A 23,712-nucleotide genomic window follows, 5' to 3' on the forward strand; every position below is an offset into this window, starting at 1 on the left:
GCTAAATAAATTATAAATTTATACTTATGTATAAGACTAAAATTACAATTGAAACTTTGATTATGCAATATATATAAACATACTAAAAGAAAAGTTTATATCTTACCAAAATAATAATATCTATCACCACTATTATATAAATGCATTATAGTTATTATTTACTGTAAATAAATTTAGCTATTATTTATATTATTTAAATATATAAATAACATATTTATCCTATTTTTTATACATATATTTTATATTATTTAATATATAAATAATATATTTATTTTATTATTTAAATAAATGTTAAATAAGTTGAGCTAACAAGCTGAGTTTTAATATATTTGAACTTGTTTATTCTAACTCGAATTCAAGTTCAAACTCAATAAAAATTTAACGAATCGAGTTTAAATGAACTTTTACCAAACCAAACTCAAACTAATTTACGAACCGCCCTATTCAATTACAAAAGACTAATTCCACAGTCGAAAGAAGTCATACACATGAACAATTCTTCAAAGAACAAATCTATGTTAAGAAACCAACTCTTACATACACTCCATACCAAGTGGTGATTTTTTTTTTTATTAGTAGATAAGACAGTAATTATAATCTTAAGAAATACTTATATAATCGAATAGAGTACTAGTTCACAATAATTAAAATGTCTAAAAACCAATAACTAAAACCCACCAAACCCAAACCCTACAACTACATACAATCAACCTCCATAATGAAGGAGAAATAAACTACCGCACTACTAAGGATATCACATTCTTTTCCATAGAAGTTGAACTCAAAACCTCATACCACAAAAAGTGTTACACAACCATTAGGCCAAATACCTTGATTGCCAAGTTGTGATAAGGACCCACAAAAACTTATTAAAGTATTCAATATTTCTGTGTCTAAATAGAAAAAACATTAAATATTTTTAGAATATTATATTACGTGACATGAGAAAACACAGCATGCCCTAATTACAATTATGCGAATGGCTTCCCTCCTCACTGGAGGGTATTGTTGTTCCAATGGGATCTACCACGTGTCCCGTTTCGATAATTTAAACCGTTCAATATATAGAACTCATCGAGTACTATATGCCTGTAAAAAATCACGTTGATCGGATATCTATAGCTATGTGATCAAATCATATTTTTGTAAGCCGTTTATTTCTTACCATCCATTTATTTTCATACAAAACTGATTTGATCAATAGCTATCGATATCCGATCAATATACTGCTTTACATACATATAATACTCGACGAGTTCTACATATTCAACGGTTCGAGTTATCAAAACGAGACTCACGGTGAATCCTCACAGACCCAACAGTACCATTCAATTCGCAATTAGACTAGAGGAAAGCTATTCCCTTAAATTGGGAATATTGTTTCATAACTACCTAATAAAGATAGTTAGCATGTTCCGGCCATAAATTTTCTGCTATGATTTTTTAGAATTCACGTATGCAATTTCATATTGTGCTTGGAAACCAATAAATATAATTACATGTATCGCTTAATAGATAGTCATTAATGTGTTAAAAAGACTTTCATTAATATAATAAGAGCATTGCTATTAATCCCTACTTTTTTTCTTAGAATCCCAACCTCATTCATTTTGTTTTTAATTCCAATTTTGTTCCAATCTAAAATTTCACTTTTACCCTTATTCCTAATCTTCTAAACCTAATTTTCCAAACTCTAGCCTAGCCTTAATCACCTCCGGCAATACCACCATCTCCGACCACCTCTCACTACTATAACCATCGCCATCTTTAACCACCCCTCATCACTACAACCTCTACCATCTCTAACCACTCCTCACCATCACAAATACCGCTCCCTCCGTCGCAATCAGCCATCACCTCTACCGACAAGCACCCTCATCCCCTATTGCAGATCTAAATCAGAGAAGAGAGATCAATCCATTCAACACTGTTTTATCGAACTAAAAGGATTTGTTCATCACGGTGTTTCTGAACATTTAGGATTCGTTAAACATTGTATTGTCGAACATTTAAGATTTGTTTAGCACTGTGTTACTAAACCCACTCTGCCATCGTGAACTTTCTATCCATTGCGAGAGAGAACGAGCGAGTGAGCGAGCGAGAGAGAGAGAGAGAGATGAAAATCTAAGATTTTCAAAAGAAGATGAAGAAGAAAAAAGAGAAGAGGGAGAAAGAATGCAAGAAAATCACTCGCCATAAGGTTTTAATGGTCGCCATTGTTGATGGGTCTTTTCTTTTGCTCTTTTTCTCACCTATACTTGATTTGAATGCAAGAAAACAAAGAAAACAAATAGAGAATCCAGATTAGAGAGAGAAGCGGAAGGGGATAAGGTTTGGGTTTGGGTTTGGGTTTGGGTTTGGGCGTATAATTGGTATTAACGTGGAGGTTTAAAGAAAAAATGTAAGAGTTTCATTTTGCTGAGTGGGGGTTTAAAGAAGTAGATGGGCCAAAGTAATTAGGTGGGGGTAAATATTAGTCCTCATATAATAAATTATAAGGTAAATTATAAACAAACTTCTTAAAATTTATCTAAAATGTAAATTCCCCATTGCCGTTTTACAAATTACATTTGGTTCCTTTAAATTTTTAATCGCATAACAAATAAATTTTTTTATTAATAGATTAATAAATCAGTTAATAATTTTTAATGATGTCAAAAATTTACTATATTTCAATTAACAATTCTAGTAATTTTATTATTGTATAAAAAAGTAATTAAGAAATTTATTTTTTTGTTAATCCTGTTAGATAAAAAATTTTGACAACAAATATTTATAATTTTTAAATCTACAAAGAGGAATTTATATTTTAAACAAATCTCAATGATGAATTTGTAATTTACCAGAAATTACATAAAAAGAGCAGATTATTTCCTAATTGATTCGTTGTTTACACTGCTTAAAAAAAATAAAAATAAAAATAAAAAGAAAAAGAAAAAAAATAAAAAGAAAAAAAAGAAAAGAAAGAGAAAAATTCTAAATTAAATTGACAGAATTCTATCTAAGATTGACAAAAAAGACAATTAATTAACCATAATATCAATGGAAAATACAAAAACTAAGGAGTAGTTTCGAATGATCTAAATAAATGTACTTTTTGACTTTTTATGAAATATAAGTTTAGTATGAATTGGATTTGAAGTGTTGTGAAAGAGAGGTGATGTGACTTAAATAAAATGATGTGACTTAAATAGGATAGTGACTTTTTAACTTTTTGACTTTTTTAAGTTATGACAAACAAGGCCTAAATTACAGTAACAATTATGTACCTTAAAAAACAAGAAACCAAAAAAAATATTAAAATCTTTTCTTTTTTCCTTCCTAAGCATCTTGGTGTGTGAAAATGGGTAGTCAGATTCAATATAAACTAACCCCAAAATGCTTTTCTTTCATATAATTTTTTTTTAAACATCAACTGTGATAACAATATCATGTGTCTTCTTTTCCTACAACGAACCAGCACCAAGCCCATCACAATGTAAATTGAAGTCGACAAAAACCACATATAACTCCATGTTATTTTTTTTGGCCCACATACAAAACAGACGCAAAAGAAGACATCATCTTGTAACATAGTAACCTCAGCATACAAAAAAAGGGCTTCAGACTACTACTAGTACTACTAATACAGATCAAGATGAAGATGAAGATCAAGAGAGGGGAGGAGGCTCTTCCACCTTTGCAGTCTGCTGCCGCTGCTGATCAGAGGACACCGCTGGACTAATATTATTATTACTGCACATCTTATCTTTAGATGATGGTGCAATCCTTGCCCGCTTTTTTTCTGGTCGATTTATATGTTCAGAAGGAGGCGCTTCAGACAACGGAGTAGAAAGCCCTGGCCCACCAAGCCGTAAATCTGTATTCTCGGCTGGGCCTGCCCATGCTAGCGGATTTACTGCCAACCAAATATATGAAACACACTATGTCATTAATTAATCAAATAGAACAAAAACTTAGAACTACAATTAATTTGGAGGAGTTTTCACAAGCAGCCTAGGGATGGATATATATGATTGAAAATTCTCCAATAAAAAAGGGAATATATTCTTTATATATATATATATATATTAGGCGTTTACGTACCATCAGAAGATTCAAGAAGACCAGCCATCCCCACATTAGTGCCACCACATGGAGCTGCTATCAAACGAACAGGAGCAGGACGCTTCCTCACGTAATTCTCTTGCAAAGGTCTTGGGATTTGAAATGAAAATTGTGACATAGTCACCCCTGCCTCCATGTACTCTGGATGTTCCAGCAAGTACCTGAAGTTAATCACAAGTTATCTATCAAGAGAGAAACAAGGACATCTAAGCTTTCGACATGAAATGCTTTCCTCAAATATATTTTACACATTTTCTATTGTTTGGTTGAACAAAAAGTAGAACATTCTTTAAAGAAAATATTTTTCGTCATAGTTCGACGTGAAATGTTTTTTCTCAAATATATTTTACGCATTTTCTATTGTTTGGTTGAACAAAAAGTAAGTACAACATTCTTTAAAGAAAATAGTTTTCGGCATAGTCTCCAAAATGACTTGTTATTAAAAATTCTGTGACTCAATTGTTCAATTGTTAGGAAGTTAACTTCCAGCTTGGCTCCTTCAGCACATTGATTTTTTTAGAGGTGAAGGGTGGCTCTACATTGGCTTTTACCCAACGCATACGATAGAATGTTTTGTTTCAAGTAACAACCAAACACCGGAAAATACAAAGAAAAATATTTTTCTGTGGAAAATCAATTCACATAAAAAATATTTTCAGGTGTAAAATATTTTACGTCGTAACAAATGGAACCCTAAAGTAGACTACCCACCAATAATTTGTTTACACATTATCTTCGTATTAAACTAATATTACTGGCAAAAAAGAAAAAAGAAAAAAGAAATGCAATACCAGAATGATCAAGCAACATACCTTTGAACCTCAACCATAGAGCGAAGTCTCTTGCCTGGTGGTGCAACATAATACCTGAAACCATCAAAGAAAAAATTCACAATGTCTGGTATTTGTCAGTGAATCAAAATACCTAATATGACCTTTGCAGCTTTTAGAAGGTGCATGGGACAAAGCTAACTAAGAGAAATTCTTCTAATAACCCTCTATTTTATAAGTATTTCCACAATGGATATCAAAATAGATCAATAATTAAGCACAGATTCAAGTTTAGACAAGACAGGAGCGGCGAAGTGTGTTCAAAGGAGTCAAATAGACAAAAAATAAAATAAAAAAACATTTCAACTTGATCCCATTTTAGAAGTTCCCCGTACGGTAGAACTCTTTCATCCTCTGATCCTTTTAAAAGGTCAACAAATTTTTCAAAAGAAGAGAAAAAAGTAAACTGAGAACCGCAAAAGAGCTATGTGGTGGAATGTTCCACTTTTTTTTTCCCAGAACTCCTCTTTATTTCATTAGTATTGTATTCATATAATGTATATGATATATGAAGAGTAAAAAGTCAAACTGAGAACTGCAAAAGAGCTATTGAGGTGGAATGTCCCACCTTTTTTTTCCCCCCAGAACTCCTCTTTATTTCATGAGTGTATCCCTATAATATATATGTTATATGACTGGCAACTATTTACATATTATGTAATAGTATAATAAATAAAAAAATTAAAAAAATACAAGATGTAAAACGTAATTTTTCAAATATAAAAAAACATGAAGGTAGATTTTTTATTTATATAAATTGTTAACCAATAAAATGCCTTGCAATGATGGTCTATCTAATCAATTATACACCAAGATCCCAATTATATATCTTATAAACTATACAAAAAAATTGAAATAAGTATATTAAGAAATGATTGATTTGTTGATTTTCTTCTTATTAGATTTTTACAATGCTTATGCAAGAATTATCTTCTACCAAAAGCTAACAATTTTCTTTTTTTGCCAAACTTATTTTGGTCGCCTCCAAACAAAATTTCTACCTGCATCTCTAAATTGAAGCTAAATTAAGCATACACCTGATGCACCCGTACATCACATAGGCTGGACACAAGTTGTCATAATTTTATACAAGTCAATATTAACCCACTAAGACTAAGCATTAAAATGGATGAAATCCTATCCAATAACAGGACACATTTGGAAGTATCCGACTAGTGTTAGTGCCTGAGATGGACACACCACCTTCTTAGAAGTATTTGCACTTTTTCTACTACCAAGCTATATGAAAAAAGCTAAATTACCATAGTGCATCTTTTCTCATCTTTTTCCCCAGGAGGGCTGCATAAAGGGCCCTCTGTCTCTCTCTAATAGATATCTCCTCAGCAGGAAGTATGCACTTGATGTAGAAGCACCACACCTCCATGCCAAGTGTTTTTAACCATTACCAGCCAATACATGATAAACCTCAAATATACCAGTCAGTAGCTAGCCATGTAGTTTCCTGATTTGTGAAGGAAATATTGGTTTACTTGTGGAGATTGGTGACTTCCACATCTGATAAGCACTCCGTAGAAGAATAAAAAGAAGTTCTTCATCACCTTTTTAAAATGTTACCAGACAAAATGAAAACCCTAAAACTAAAGAAACAAGTTGAGCAGAGGGCTACTCTATGCATGTGGGATTCCTTGACATGAAATAAATAGAGAGACAAATGGAAGAGGATACATACACATCTGCAAACTTGGTGCTTCCTTCACCTCTGATCCGTAGCAGCCGCTGCCACCCAGGAGGAGGTTGGGCAATATTAGGCTTATCAATTGCCCAGAGCCTGCTGCCATCTTGACAAATGTCAGGTGGATCTTCACATGATATTTCAGGCCGCCACTCACGAGCTGTTTCACAGAAAAAAGGCTGCTCTAAAATGTGTTCGCGTATTTCCTCATACTTTTCCTTCGTAGGTATGAGTCTCCATTTAAAACAGTTGGCACACTGGACGGTGAAAGCCCCCACAGATGGCAACACTCTGGAAGATGTTCTTGGGAAACGCGGACGTTGGTACTCGGCATCAGGGACAACTTCAATTTCACCAGTACCAGTAGCAGCAGGGTCATAAACCACCAATTGCTTCTGAGCATCTTCACCAGACTGATTGTCATCATCATCTGCGCTATGTTCCTCGTCCTCTTCCTCTTCCGATGAAATTACATCTATGGGTTTCTGAATAGTGTTATCCAGTTGATCTGAGAAAGTAGAACTGTTGAAGCCATTTTCTTCCCTTTTCACCCTTAGGGTAATTTTTGTAGGCCGTGACTGCATCTCAATAGATCTCAACCACCTGGTGTAACAACTAATGAAAAATGCTCATGTGATTTAACTCAAAAGTCCTTCTAAAGTTTTCAAATATATATATATATATATGTAAAAGTATCTACTTGATTAGCAAATTTCAAATGGCATTTATTCAAACTTGTAAAAAGGGAACCATATGGGAACAAGAGGAATGGCATATCTGAAATTTGGCAGAGAACACGTTTTAGACATTGGCTAGTCAAGTCTTAGTTCACTTTCGGTCTTCATTTTTAGTATAGATTAGTTGCTGCTTGTTCAATAATTAAAAACTCGGTCTATTAACCTTTAGGTTGAGGGTTCAAAACTTCAAACCCAAGGGGGCATACATAATTATTTGCTGCTGCTATAAATTTATTTATGTTTTATTACATTATAAAGGTCAGGGGAAAACCATGATCATCTTAAATTTGCTAGACCTAGAGAGATGGGTTGGCCTAGTGGTTGATGGACCATATTATTGGCTAGTATATGTTCTTGATCATCATATTTGGATACATAAAATGTCTTAACAAGTTAGTGTCAAAGTTTACACCTTCAAATCCTTGTCCTAATAATCGATGCAAAAGTCTAGCCGCCTATAAAATATCTAAACATACTTATATTACTTCTCATTCACTTGAGGAAGCTTTAATAACTGTATGATGCATGAAACAACCTGACGTCATGGAGTGATTTCTAAGTAGAAGTCCTGAATCCTTTTTCTTTCTTTTTTTCTTTTTCAAAAACCCATTTATATGGGTTACTGTTCATGACTCCAACAGTCACCAACATCCTAAACTAAAAACCCGCTAGAACCCTAGCTTTTTCCTTACAATTCTGACATTCATTTAACAATAAAAACCTAAGATACTTGCTCTCCGGAATTTACAGCACCTAATACTTTTCACTTCTAGCAACCTATCACCTTTAAACCCTTCGTTATCAAGAAGCCTAAAATTGATCTTCCATCATCTTAAATTATACATTCCACAACCAAAACCCATAAACAACCAATAGGCTATATACTTTTCCAAGTTTACCCTTCTCCTCATGATCCTCAAGTTTGACTTTGGTGATCGCACCTAATACAAACTTGGAACATCCTCAATGCTAAATCTTGTGATTACGCTGTAGGAGTATGGACCTTTTACTGACCCTGTTCTCTTACTGTATAATTGGTGAAATTTGAATTTAAATCATATTAAACCAAATTTGAGCTATTGGCAACTTTGACCACTCTAAAGGGGGAAAAAATATTAATAGAAAAAATTGCACAATATAAATGAAAAAGACAACATTAAGATGCATATATTGACACAAGCATAAAGAAGCTAGTTTTTTTTATTTATTTAACTATCATAAATTTATCACCATGTATTGCGGAAAGGAAGCGCATAGACAAACCTTGCATGTTGTACAAGGTTCACTCCAGACTAGATACCAAAAATACAACTATGTCAATGTTGATTCTCAAAAGCCATTTACGAGTCAATTTGACAGCTATAAAACCTCATTAAAACAAGAACATTAGAACAACATGATCTCGTGTCACTAGTTCAAATTTGTTCCTATCAGATGATTAATTTGAATGCGTATCTAATTGATATGGACTACATATATATTATTAATAGTATAGATTAGAATCTATAGTTTTATCCATCCAAGTGCTTATAGATAGAGAAATATCTCCCAAATTTTCCCTATTTTAGAGATCAATTAAGAATATATATTCTATAAAGGTATGCAAAATAATGGGAGCTGCTAATACCCCCACCTAATTACGAAACACTCCCCACCCCTTTATTTATTATTACCATTTTACCCTAAACACAAATTTCCCATTTTATTTATTATTTTCATTTTACCCTAACACAAAATTCCCATTTTATCAGCAAATCAAGCCACCTCCCCACCAGTTCCAGCCACCTCTCCAGCCCCTATCCTCCCTTATCTGCCACTCTCTGGCAACCCTCACCACCCCTGCCACTATCTAGCGCCGACCGCCACTCCCCAACCCTTCTACAACCCTCCCTCCCTCCACCTGCACCGCGACCCCCCACCACCACGATGCCCCACCTTCTCTCTCTCTCTCTCTCTCACAATCACAAAGGGGTGAAAGCAGTTAAGGTTTCACAAAGGTGGCGGCGGCAGGCTAGGGATGGCCAATGTTATGATATATATGATCAATATCAAACTTCAGGACCTGAGCAAACAATCATGCACACAACGAATCTAGAACTGAGAAGTAAAATAACAGAAAATCAAACTCGCCAAAGCAACACAAGAGATTTACGTGATTCACCCAAATCTCAAGTTACGTCCACGAAGTCAACAAGGATCTCTCACACTCAATCTCTTGACAATGATCTATCTCTAACTCTCACTATTGTTTCTCTTATTGAGATCACAAAATTTATGAATGAATAAAAAATATAGAGCCACATGGGTGTATTATTTATAGGCTAGCCTCAAACCCAAACATAAATTAACAAGGAAAACAAAACCTAAACTAACATGGAAAAACTTAACCGATAAGGAAATAGTTTAGAATCCAAATCTAACCAAACACTAAGGGTCTGTTTGGAATGATTTCCAAACTATATTTCTACCCCCATATTCCAACATGATGTTTGGATACCACACTCAAATCACATTTCCACAACATTTACAAAACTCTGTTTGAGGTGCGATTTTCAAATTTTTTTTTTTCAAATTTGGCCTAACCGGTCGTCCGGCCGGTTGAGCGGAACAGTGCAAATTTTTTTTTTTTTTTTTTTTTTGCAATTGACATATGTTAATTTTTATATATTCGAAAAAAATATTTTCCAAATTGTTAAATTTTTTTTATGTGCTTTAATAGAATTTTGAGTTGTATGTTTGGTTATGAGTTGTAAGTTTTGTATCAAATATCATATGTCACATCAGAAATTCCCCACTCTTTTCAAAACTCTTTCACCAAACAAATTTTCCACACTCAAATCATAATTTCAAAATTCACAAACTCAAAATACAACTCATACTCTCAAATCATATTTATAAAACTCTACCAAACGCAACCTAATTTTCTTATTTCATTTTCCTAATCTGATTAGGTTTAGTCTTGTTTCAGGCCCACCAATAACAATCTCCCACTTGGAGACTAATCAAGACATGAACAATCTTCACCCATAACTCTACAAAACACTGCAATGACTCGAACCATCAATCTCACATGCCAATGCCAACTGAAGTTGCTTATAGCTTCAGCTTGTCAACTGTAACCACCTTATGTTAGTCTTGTTTCAGGCTCCACCAACAACAATCCCCTATTTGGAGACTAATCAAGACATTAACAATCTTTACGCATAACTCTACAAAACACCGCAATGACTCAAACCATCAACCTCACGTGCCAATGCCAATTGAAGTTGCACATAGCTTCAGCTTCTCAACTGTAACCACCGTGGTTAACATATATGCAGGATTTTCACTTGTGGATGTTCTTCAAGCTGAACTTGCCATCCTCCAAGAATGAATGAACAAAATGGTACTTTATATCAATCTTCGCAAGATGTATTGCACTTTGACTATCATTGTACAACTTGCAATCATCGAACTTCTTCCATGATTCACCTAAGAAATTTTGTAACCATACCATCTCTTTGCAAACATACTCCGCTTTTGTGGTTGAGATAGCCACAATCTTCTGCAACTGAGAGACCCAACTAATTGCAGCGCTACCAAGAGAAAACACATACCCTATTATTGTGCTCTTCCTACTATCAATGTCAACAGCTAAATCAGAATTAATATATCCAAGCAAGTTGATCTTTGTGCTGCCCTACCAAAGAGCCATATCACTCGTACCTCTGAGATACCTAAATACCCACTTGGCAGCTTCCCTATGCACTTTTCCAGGATTGTTCATGAATCTGCTAACAACTCTCACTGCATAGGCAATGTCTGGTCTCAAACAGACCATGGCACACATCAAGCTACAAACAACTGAAGCATATGGTGCCTTCGCCATGTATTTTTGCTCTTCATGTGTAGTTGTTTGTCAAACTAAAGTGGCTTGCTAATGGAGTGCCTACAAGCTTTGCACACTCCATGTTGAATTTATTGAGTACTTTTTCAATGTAGCTTCATTTTATTGTTCCTCTTGTCCCTGCTAATTTGCATCCCTAAGATTTGTTTTGCCGCACCGAAATCTTTCATTGTAAACTGTTTGGACAACTCCTTGAGAGTTAAAATCTCAACGATGCTTGAACCTGCAACAAGCATATCATCTACATACAAGAGAAGTATTAAATATTAAGTGTCAAGCTTTTTGTAATAATGACAATGATCACCATGGCACCAATGGAAGCCACACTTGCCATGAAGCTATCAAATTTTATGTACCATTGTCTAGGCGCGCTTGTTTTAGCCCATACAAACTCTTCTTCAATTTACATACTAGATTTTCTTTCCTAGCCACATCATAGCCCTGTAGTTGATGCATGTAGATATCCTCTTCTAAATCACCATGAAGGAATGCAGTTTTAACATCTAACTGCTCTAGATGTAGATCTTCAACCGCAACAATGCTAAATACGGGTACAAATTGTAGAAATTTTTACCACGGGAGAGAAAATCTCGATATTATCATACTTGATTTTTGTTGGAAACCTTTCACCACCATCTTGGTCTTGTATAGCTTGGTGCCATCAGGTTCTTCATTGTACTAATTCCCAAGTCTAATTCGCTTGTCTCAACCTATAAAGCTTCCTCCTAACATTTTGGCTCACCATTATCAGTTAACAATAGATAATGCAAGGAAGAAGAATAATGATCAACATGTTTCTTGTCTTGTTGACCTCCTAAGCAGTGGGACTCCAAAAATTTATGAGGATGAGGTCACTCCAAAAACTTAAGTTCCACAAATTTTATGAGAAAAAAAAAAATTGAAGTAATCAAAATTTGACCTTCTTCAACTTTAAGTAAAATAAACTTCTAATAAAATACTATTGTCTTATGAGAACAAAAAATAAAAAAATACATAAATTTCTACAATTGTATTCGACAAGGTGTCATTTTTTGGAATCGTTGCATGATAACCTCATTGTCAATAGTGTCAAACACATCATTTTCTATAGATGTTATCAAGTAATCATTCAACCATTGATCTCCCATTCGGTTACATAACCAACTCTTTACATATTTCATTGCCGACAAAACTCTTTCTACTGTAGCGATTGCAACTGATTAAAGTAATGATAATTTCACAAGCAAGTATACCAATGGATGTATAAAATTCTTCTTTGTCTTCACCAACTTCATAGTGGGTGGGTCTATTACTTTGTTGGTGGGCTCAATCGGTGAATAAGTAAATGTTTTATCATAAAAAAATAAAATAAAATAAAAAATTTAAGGATTTTGCCATGACTGGTGGGGGGATGGGACCCCATCAGTCCTTAAGTGGTGTCGCTCTTGCTCCTAAGAGGACGAGGAGGCTACATCTTAGTGGGTGGTGTAAACTTCACATTAGTATCTTGAGGTTTCAACACATCATTATTAGAAATCTCTTCAAGTTCAACCATTTCAGGTTCTTTAGTCTTGTCATCAAGCCTATCCTTGTACATGACAGATTCGTTAAACACCATATCCATTATTTTTCAATTTTCCATGTCCCAAAACCGATACCCATAATTATTAGAGCCATACCCAATAAAGATGTACTTGTAAGATTTGGGAACTAATTTGCTTCTTTTATCAAAATTAATATGAACATAAGAGATACAATCAATTATTTCTAAATGAGATAAATTTACCTCTTTACTAGTCCACGCTTCTTCTGGGATTCCGCAATTTAGAGGAACTGAAAGACCTTTATTAATCAAATATGTTGATGTACCGTTTCGACTTCTAATGATGTTATCGCAATCTCACTATGGGTACCAAAGTCCCGTAGAGAGTACCTTCCCTTTTTTCGCGAGCCACTACCACGGCTACTTTGGTCATCTTCCACGTATCACCGTCAAAGATTATCACAATACCGAAATCTGTGAGTTAGCCAACAAAAATCAAATTCTTCTTCAAACATAGCACATGTCTGACATCATTGATTTTCAAAATTATTTTGTTGGGCTGGTATATTTGTACTTCACCCTTGCCGATTATGTTATAGATTTCATTGTTTCTAAGGTAAACCTTTCCGAAATTACGTGAGACAAAATTGTGGAGCAACTCCTAGTGCAAGGTAGCGTGAAACGACACTAAAATCAATCACCCACAATTCTCCACTTGTTTCTAAAGCCAACACCAGTGCTTCAAAACCATCTTCATAAAAAACATTCACAAACTCCTCACCTTGGTTATTGTCGTTTTGTTTCTGAACTTTCCAGTCCCGGTTTGCGTGACCAGTCTTACCTCAACACTTGCCTGTAAACTTTAGTCGAGACGAAAATCAACCATTCCTGGATTTACTTGTGCTTCTCTTCTTGTTGTTGCCCTTGTTGGGCTTCGTGCCCCTCTCATCTGTTGCCAATGCTGGACTAGAGTTTTCACTGTTATCTTTTCTTCGGGTGTCTTCATTCAAAACGAAACCCTACGTGATCCATGCTCAACTTTGTGAAATCGATGGAATTGCTCAGTGCAACAACCAACGAATTCCAATTCTCAAGAAGACATAATGACGGTGCCAAAACCTTGACTTCTTCGTCAAACGAGATACTAATTGATTCCAACTAACTGATCGTTGAGTTGAAATCGTTAGCGTAAATTACACTTTGCACCAAATCTCACTTTAGCCCCTACACATGAAATTATGACAATCAACCCCTGCACTTCTGGTCAAATCCCACTTTGGTCCCTACACATGAAATCGTGACAGTCAACCCCTAGCACTTTTGCTCAAATCACAAGTGTCAATGTCCCTTTTTTGTTACTTCATTTTTAAATTTTTAACAAAATCCATTCATGTGACAAAAATGTGACACTACAAAATGAGAACAAGAGAAGAAAATCATTCACATTTCCCACCAAATATACTTTGTTCTATGTGATAAGCACATGAGAATTATATAATACAATATATATATATATATGTGTGTGTGTGTGTGTGTGTGTGTGTGTTCATATGGTAAAAATTGGGACGAAGAGGCGAGAAAATAAAGCTTTTTTTAAAAAAATACAAGAAAATAAAGCTTTTGAAATAAATAAAAATGCAACAAAGAAATCAAAGGAAAAGGAAAATGAATAAACAGAAGACTGTGAAACTATGAAGAACAGAGTTCCATAATTCCAGTTTATGCAAAACCCTAGTTCATCTTCTTAATCGTTCACAATTTACATTTTGTTTTAGCCTAATACAATCATAATTTGATGTAAATTTTGGGATAAAGTGTATTTGTGAAAAATGTAAATGATTTTCCTCTCTTACTCTCATATCACGATCACATTCTTGTCACATGACTAGATTATGTAAAAGATTTAAACAATTGAGTAACAGAAAGTGGACTTTGACACTTGTGTAGGGACTAAAATGAGATTTGACCCAAAGTATAGGGGGTTGACTGTCACAATTTCATGTGTAGGGACCAAAATAAGATTTAACCAAAAGTTCAGGGGGTTGACTATCATAATTTTATGTGCAAGGGCTAAGGTAGAATTTAGTGCAAAGTGCAAAGGTGCAAAGGTGCAAAGTGTAATTTACCCAAATCACTAATATGCTCAATCACAACTCCCCCTTTGAACATCTTCAAGTTGAACAACTTCTTGGTCAAATGGACTTTGTTCATGACTGGGGGCTTCTAATCAAATCTTCTGTTGTCTTCTCGTTGCGAATATCAAACGCAACTGACGCAGCAAAGGATAGCTTATCGTACCTAAGATTTTTCAGTCGAGTAACTCCCACTCACTGGTCTTCATTGTTTACGGCTTGTTCGCCACTCCTGTGAGAGGAAGATAAATATCCTTCTGATATAGATAATCCTCTATCAGCATCTTCCACAATCTGAAATTTGAACCATCGGATTTTTCAATGTTCACTTTGCCTTCGTCTGCCATCGTTCTTGCTCTAGGAACCAATGCTCTGATACCACTTGTTATGATATATATGATCAATACCAAACTCCAAGACCCGAGCAAACAATCACGTACACAACGAATCTAGAACTAAGAAGCAAAAGAACAAAAAATCAAACTCACCAAAGCAACACAAGATATTTACGTGGTTCACCTAAATCCCGGGGTGCGTCTACGAAGTCACTACGGATTTACTAAGATCAATATGAAAGGAATTACAAGAGTCTCTCACATTCAATCTCTCTACAAGGATTTATCTCTTACTCTCACTATTGTGTATCTCTCACTAAGATCACAAAATTTATGAATGAATAAAAAATATAGAGCTACATGGGTGTATTTATAGGCTAGCCTCAAACGCATACATAAATTAATAAGGAAACTAAAACCTAAATTAACAAGGAAAACTTTAATCAAGGATATAGTTTAGAGTCCAATTCTAACCGAACACGAATTTCCTTATTTCCTTTTCCTAATCTGATTAGGAAGTCTTGTTTCAGGCTCCACCAACAAAAACCACGCAACGAGTTTGTTGTCCCCCACCCCTGCCCCGTATCATATTGACGGCGGGACACAATCGAGTTGGTAACAAGGGTGGGGTGATTTTATCACTTAAAAAATGAAAATACTAAATAAATAAATAAAAAAGATAGATAATATAGTATATTATGGATAGTAATTTATAATAAATGAAAGTTAAAAGACATAATATAAGAAATAAATGAATGCTAAGTGTAATGTTTTGGGTTTTAGTTTTATCATATTGAAAAAAAATTAAATTAAATGATATATAAATATATTTAGTAAATATAAACGAGGCAATAGAAGCAAAACTTGTCGCAGCCCCACTTCCTCATCAGGCCGATAAAAACCCATGCGGGGCAAGAGGGGGCAAAGAGAAGCAGCGAAAAATGGCCATCCGTAGTGGCAGCTAGGGTGGCGTGGGAGTTGGGCAACAGAGGTGGGAAGGTTTGGGGGTGGCGCTAGAGGTAGGCTAGGGTTTCTCGAGGATGAAAAGAGGGTTGAGGACTGGGGGAGGCTCGTCGAAGGGAAAGGAATATAGGGTGTCGCAGAATGTGGAGGTGGGGGCATGGGCTACTAAAGGAAATTTACAAGGCCATCCAAAGGGTAGAAATGGGATTATGATGGATGGTCAAAGAAATAAGGAGATGAGCAATTATGGTGTATGGGGGTCCTAAATAATTAAGTGGGGCCTATTAGCAACTCCCAAATTATTTGACTCTATTTTATATCTATTTAAATTTTCATAAATTCTGTCATTTTACTAATTCATCCTAAATAACGAACTAATGAATCCCCTTCCTTTTGTCATTGGACTTCCTCATCAAATTTATCATAACATTTGTAATGATCAACTTTATAAAGATCCTAATGTATTCCAAAAGCTCTTAGGATTCGTCCAAATAAACCTTAATTAATTGCTTCCTCTCCACTAATAATAATGTACTTTATGGCGAAGAACAAGTTTTTCTTTGATCTTCCCAAAAGCTTCTTCTACTTCATGAGGATTACATAGAAGGCAAATTTGGTAATTAGATATTATTCGTATCATGGCCAATCATATATGATTTGTGGTTATGAGACCGTGTAGATGAAAATTATCCCTAATAATCTAAATGATTAAGAGATAAGAAAATATATCATGTATTTCCATTTAACATGTAGTAAGGGAACAAATGACCATTCCAATAGGAAAGTAAACTATTTCTCACAGCGAGCAGAGACTGATGTTGTACCAACTATATATTACACTCAATAATAGGCTACTATTTCAATTGTCATGAGTGGCTAATTAAAAAAGTTAACCAATTTTTACATGGTAAAAAGTATGTAGTTGATTAATTAGGTCAAACTCTTAGAAGACACTAGGATTGTGATTCTCTTGTGATCTACACTGTGTTACAAAGCATATATTTAATTAATAGTTTGTAGGCCAAACCCATTATCCTCCCCTTACTCTTAGCACCCACAATCTCAATGTTCACATTTTCTAGCATGCAATGCTGCATTCCGGCTTTAATCTTCAACCAATTAAACAATTGAAAGTATGTAAAGACCAGAAAATTTATTTTTTTATGCATTGTTTAAATTGGATCAATAGTAAAATCTTGGCCTAATAACCTTGAGGTTATGAGTTCAAGTCACGGAGCAATCACTTTGTGCACTATGCCAAATGTTAGGTTTGTACCCAATCTTTTTCCTCTCAGACACACATTAATGTGTCCTAATTGGGCATTATTTTTTTTTTTTTTGTTAATTATTTAAATTGTACCTAATTAATTTAATTTTTCCATTTTGAACATGGGTAATTAAACTAGTGGACTAAATCAAGTGTATTTAGGCCCTAGTTGCATGGTAGTTTCCTTGACCCTATGGCACTCATACGGTCTGACAATTGTAAAAATTGAGTTGCTAATGTTATGTAAAGGTCGTAACAGCCATTATAGTATTGTTAAGGTCGTTATACTTCTATTTTCCACAGATTTTGTATATACAACCACTTTTTTCTCATTTCTTCTCTCTAGCTATTAAAATCACAATAATAATAATAATAATAGAACTTATGGCAGAAAATCTTAGATCTGTATGCTTTGAATGTCCAATCTTCAAGCCTTACAAGACTTGAGTTGCTATGAAGGTTAAATAAGCTTACTTCACTTCTTTCTTTCTACAAACTGTCATTACTTCTCTTTATCGACAAACTTTCATTACTTTCTCACTTGATTAATTGATTAATAACTTATATCTATTTGATTTTAGGTTAAATTTGTTGAACAAAACTTGGATATCATGTCATGTATTTTTATACAATAAACTTATGTTATTCACTTTTAATATTAGATATACTTCATTTTTTTTTTTCCCTAAACAACTAGGAAGTTATTCACAAGTACAATTAGAAAAGTAAAGAAAATTAAATACATCCAACAAAAAACAAATCAATAGAAACTTAAAATTGGTGTAAAAATTAGTACATATATTGGATCATGTTTAAAAACTAAACAAACTCACAAAAATTATTTTGAACCTCAATAAATGTGACTTTCAAATAAAAATGTGTATCGATTTGGTTTCCAAAAGTTGTGCAAAAACTTTAAAAATTCACGTTTTTGGTTGACGCCACCGTTATGTTACGTTCATTACACCTCGCAACTGCATTAGTGCCACTGTTACAATTACCGTAGGCACCACCATTACTCAAAGCCTTGCTTGGAAGACTGACTTAGGCCTCGTTTGGGAACCCTCATTTTTATCCAAAAAGTAAAAAAGTTACTAAATTAGCCAAAAAGCCAACAATTCATACCAAAAAGTCAAAAATTCTCTTTTCTCTCTACTTTTTGCACATCTTTTCGTAAAAAGCCAAAAAGTTATCCCAAGCATACTAGTTTTTTTTAGCTCATATTGTAGCCAAATAACCAAAAAGTTACTAAATTAGCATGTTCCCAAACGAGGCCTTAGCATCTTTTATATCATTTTTCCAAACACAATAGAAAGAAGGCTGCCCCCCGTCCCCTTTTTTGCAGAATCGAAAGCCCCTTCCCCTTTCTCTTTATTTGTTTTCCTTTTGCTCTTCAACACAAGCTAGGAAGCATGGATATGGATATGGAAATATGTCCAAACTTAAAAATGTATACAGGTACAGCGAGGATACATTTGTAAAAAACAATATTATTATAATTTTTAGTAATGTAGTATACATAAAAATAAAATCTAAACCTAAATCCAAAGCATATTCATAAAGCCTATGATGCACGGATATGGACACGGGACGCGACACGAATATGGGAACACACAAATTTTTAAAAAATGGGGGACACAACATGCTAGGGACACATTTAATATATGTAATTTTATTTATTTATTATATGTCTAAAATAAATATAAAAAAATTATTAATTTTTATACAATTACTAAAATTAATTAACATTTTATACAATAATAAAATTAATAAACATATTTTTTAATTTTTTTTAATAAAAAATGAGTTTTTTTTTAAACAAAAATAATTTATTTTATGAATTTTAGGTTTAACAAAAATAAGGATAAAAAAAATAAAAAAGAAATAAAAAAGAGGGAAGAAAATAAAGGAGAGAAATAGAGAGAGAGAGAGAGAGAGAGACGGGTGAATCAACAAAAGGGGGAAAAAATAAAAAAGAGAAACAAAAGAGAGCAAAGTGAAATCAGAGAGAGGGAGAGAGAGAATAGGAGAAGACGAAGAAAAGGGAGGAGAAGAAGATGGAGACAGAAAACAAAGAGGAGGAGGAGAAGAAGAGAGCAGAGAATACCTCAGCTTCTTCAATTGATCTGAACAAGTTAAGGCTCCTCTCCTCTCCTCTCCTCCCTTGATCTCTTTCTCTGTTTCTCTCTTTCTTTGTCTCCTCTCCTCCCTCGATCTCTGTCTTCTCTCCTCTCTCGATCTGTTTCTCTGTCTCTATTTCTTTCTCTTTCTCTTTCTCTTTCTCTATCTCCTCTCCTCCCTCGATCTCTTTCTCTCTCTCTATTTCTCTTTCTCTGTCTCCTCTCCTCCCTCGATCTCTTTCTCTCTCTCCAACAGTTAGGGCTTCGATCCACCTCATGCGTGTCTGGAAAGTGTCACAGCGTGTCCATGGCGTGTTCGACTGGAAAAATTCAAAAAAAAAAAAAGAGGACACGTTAGAGAGAGTGTCGGACACGTGTCCACCGCGTGTCCGTGTCTGACACGTGTCCTTGTCCAACACTCGTACGCAGGCCCTGGGGACATGTCGGTGCTTCATAGCATAAAACATTTTTAGCACTATAAATTCGTTAATTAATCATTCATTCAATTGAAAAGTCCAATCCACACTTCTCCTTAAAACCCAGATATTAATGAGAGGGAAAATGGAGCCTTTATAACCCGTACAAATGGGACAACTCCAGGCGATGTGGGACACATTCCAATACACTAATACATGGTTAAAGTAAAAACAAATTGGTAAAAAAGAGAAATTCCTATTAAGCCAAGTCTTCGAACATTCATAAAGCTTCTAGTACTAAATTCATTAATATTAAACATTCATTCATTGGCATGCCACTTTCACTTATTGAACCAAAAATTCCCAAACCCGAACTAATTTTCCTAAAATTATAAATTTGGTAAAGAAACACAACATTAAATTTTATGCCTTCTACTGAAAGGAAATTTCCATCACAACAGCCAACCTCACTTAAGAAGGAAAATTTAATACAACATTAATATTTCAAGTATCATTTGCATATAGACTTCACTTAAAAAAAATAAAAAATAATGCAGAAAAAACATGTCAAAACTGACTCTCTGTCAACATAAAATTGCAATAAAGAAAATATCCCAAGAAGATTGTTGTACAAAAAATTATAAACTTAAATGGTAAACCCAATATGTAACTCATTCTTTAAACCCAAATCAAAACAACACAACCACCACTGCGATTGAGATCAATAGAGAGAGAGAGAGACAAACTTATTGGTCGATTGAGAGTGAAAAGGAGCCTTCTTGTTGTTCGATCGAGATAGAGAGTGAGAAAGAGTCATATTGCTGGTAGATCAAGACTGAGAGGGTGAAAAGATTGTCGATCGAGTTCCTTGTCCAATATTTGCTTTGCCAATTGAAAATTTGAGGTTAGAGGTTTTTTTTTTTTTTTTTTTTAGACATAGAAGGATGCTGAGAGTTGTCAATCGTTTGTTCTATTATTTTACATTTAGGTTTATTATTTTTACAATTTGACCCCAAAAAAGGTTTTAAATTTATTTTTTTGACCTTCTTGTATCCCAGAAGTATCCGGCTACATAACCTACACATTCGAAATTCAAAAAAATTATTTTAAAAAAAAAATCAGATACTCGTTTGTCGTATCCTGTGCGTATCCCTCCATATTGGACGCGTATCCGTATCCAATACTCATGCACAGGCTATTTTGGAGTATCCGTACTTCATAGATTATGACTCATTTGTTTATGTTTTATCATGTTAAAATTTCACTCACCTCAAATGTTAGTTCATTATGTTTGATATATATATATATATATATATATATTTTACTCCTAGGCTTCATTTGAATAGAAATAAATAAATAATGGCAAGTGAATGATAAAAAGTAAAAGAAAAAAAAAAGGAAAGGAAAAGAAAATACATTTTCTCATATGAATTTGATTATGATGAAAAATTTTGCAAAAAAATAAGAATTCTAATTATAAATAACTACTTTTATAACAAATTTAAGCTTGCTTGTATTTTCTTGCGTTTTTTGCAAGAAACTGGAAGCTAAGTTACCATATTATTATGAGTTGTACAATAAAACTAACTTCATTGTAACTTCCACCACTTTCATACTAAACAAACTTAGAAAACATTTATTTTTTTCCATTTCTTTCATTTTCTACCATTTTCATCCTAACCAAATTGCGCTCCAAGGAAACCACAAGAAAACATATCAGGAAAAAAAAAAATCAATACCGCTTTGGATCACCAAATTCACCATTCTAGAATGTGAGTGTACCATGTGCGTTCCAAAACGTAATTTGCTAGGGTATCAGCATTTCCAGGTAACATTGGTTTTAACTTTTAATAGATCGACACCATATCTCCTTTTTCCATTTTCTTTATTAAAGCAAACCATATCTCCTTATTATTACTCCATCCTATGTCCCTACATTGGCATGCAACCTCTATTTATAAGCACTGGTCACCTTTGTCCTTTATTATTATTATTTTTTCGGGTATTCCCTTTTTTCAATTCCTTATCCTTCTAGTACAATTCATGACTCACACATCATCTCCTTTATACAAAAGAGAAAAACAAAACAAAAACACCAACAGTTTTAATTTGCATCATTCCCAAACACATAATGAGAATGTCTCATTGTGCCCATCTAATAAATTTACTGGTTTAAAAAATAAAAAAAAAATGAGCTTGACTAACTATTTATCCCAGTAGCAACTGTCACCCAATACTTTATTACAAGCATATTTAGATGCTACAGCTATACATATAACCGAAATGGTATCTCCATTTAGAACATAGCTATATTGAATCATCCACAAACACACAGGTTTCATATTAATAGTGAGGTTATAAGGCACGAAGGCAATGAATCCTACTGCACAAACACAATAAGCGAACCTTCTAAACAGCATATCAACAAACTAGCAGCATCACATTTACAAAACTAAATAATAACTGACCTCTTCGAGCTGGTTTCACTCAGATGATTTGATACATGAATCAATTAGATTTCAACATTAATGGGATCCTATATTGCCTGCTGCAAATGAAAAACACCCAAGACATCAAACAATGAACATGTCCAGAAAAAATAAACGAATACATGGATTTATGAAAGCAAGCACAATCATAAAAACACCCAGACCAACAATGTAAAGATTATCTTAAATCAATTTGCATAATAATTTGAAAAAGAAAAACAAGAGGAACGCGCATATAATGATCAAACAATGTCAATCATAGAGCTATAAAAAATAAAATAAAATAAAAAAATTTATTATTACCGAAAACTTATAATAACATGCCAAACAAACCCATGGCTCAGAATAGGCAAATCTACACCAGAAACCACATATTCAAGTTGACAAATCCATAACCAATATCCTCAAAAGATAAAAACCCTAGGAAAATGAACAATTCTAACACAACGACCCAACCAAAGAATAAACAAAGCTTCACAAATCAATGCATACACTACCATTCGTGCAACAAACCGATCAGAAACCATAACGGCCTCAAATATCATTTCGGATAAACCCCCAGAATCGATCCAATCCACAATCTACACAAATATATATATATATATATATATATATATGTATGCATAACTACTTATATAGTATGAGGTAAGAGGAGATTACAAGGATCAGAGATCTGAACTGCTGATCATCGCCACCATATGCGAATCTAACGGCTGATATTTATCACAAACTGTCTTGATCATCTGAGTTATGTACAACTTTTCGTGTATACATATATATAATATACGATAATCGGGAAAGGAGATAGGGTTAACAAAAGGGGGTTTTGGTCTAGGGTTTCACAAAATGGGGAGGGATGAGTTGAGGACGGAGAGGGGAGAGAAATGGGTTGTAGTAGAGAAAGAGATGCGGAGAGACAGAGGAAGATTTTCATACCTTGAGGCAAAATGTTCAGATGTAGCCGCAGAGAATGGAGATGGAAGAGTTTCCACTTCGAGGGAAGGTCTTTTAGCAGCGTCGCCGGAGGGCGAGACAACCGTCGGAGTCGCGTCGGATTAGCGTTGGGAGAAAAACGTTAGGAGGGAGAGAGAGAGACAGAGAGAGGGGAACGGATTGAGAAGGCTTAAATTCGAGGGAGAGACTATTGGTGTGTACCATATAATTACTAGAGGGTATCTAGAGGGTATGTAATTTTTTTTTTTTTTTTTTTGGTAC

The 23,712-nt window shown here is 34.2% G+C and overlaps 1 protein-coding gene across 21 annotated transcripts; it reads right to left on the reverse strand.

The window, feature by feature from the left end:
• Positions 1-3,363: 3,363 nt before the first annotated feature.
• On the reverse strand, positions 3,364-23,712 carry LOC114298528 (methyl-CpG-binding domain-containing protein 2). Of its 21 annotated transcripts, XM_082920895.1 has the most exons (9): positions 23,434-23,628; positions 23,158-23,210; positions 22,477-22,556; positions 13,557-14,058; positions 13,019-13,249; positions 6,628-7,233; positions 4,920-4,973; positions 4,087-4,268; positions 3,364-3,898 (listed from the first exon to the last, which is right to left on the reverse strand). In XM_082920895.1, the coding sequence occupies exons 6-9, from the start codon at positions 7,212-7,214 to the stop codon at positions 3,651-3,653; spliced, it is 1,071 nt and encodes a 356-aa protein (XP_082777021.1). In that variant the 5' UTR covers positions 7,215-7,233; positions 13,019-13,249; positions 13,557-14,058; positions 22,477-22,556; positions 23,158-23,210; positions 23,434-23,628; the 3' UTR covers positions 3,364-3,650. The 21 variants fall into 21 exon arrangements, with proteins under 21 accessions (XP_082777021.1, XP_082777012.1, XP_082777008.1 ...); XM_082920886.1 differs by lacking the exon at positions 23,158-23,210 and having other exon boundaries at positions 23,434-23,707; XM_082920882.1 differs by lacking the exon at positions 23,158-23,210 and having other exon boundaries at positions 6,628-7,245; positions 23,434-23,707.

Source organism: Camellia sinensis, chromosome 3, assembly GCF_055761805.1.
Source record: "Camellia sinensis isolate YWXY chromosome 3, ASM5576180v1, whole genome shotgun sequence".
In the NCBI taxonomy this organism is placed as follows: domain Eukaryota; kingdom Viridiplantae; phylum Streptophyta; class Magnoliopsida; order Ericales; family Theaceae; genus Camellia; species Camellia sinensis.

Excerpts from the sequence above, each read along its gene's own strand:
- LOC114298528 (XM_082920880.1), bottom strand. The coding sequence starts at position 20,825 with ATGACTCTTTCTCACTCTCTATCTCGATCGAACAACAAGAAGGCTCCT. Across the intron at positions 4,974-6,627 it reads AGCACCAAGTTTGCAGATGT|GTATTATGTTGCACCACCAG; the intron begins GTATGTATCCTC and ends TGATGGTTTCAG. Across the intron at positions 4,269-4,919 it reads TCTATGGTTGAGGTTCAAAG|GTACTTGCTGGAACATCCAG; the intron begins GTATGTTGCTTG and ends GATTAACTTCAG.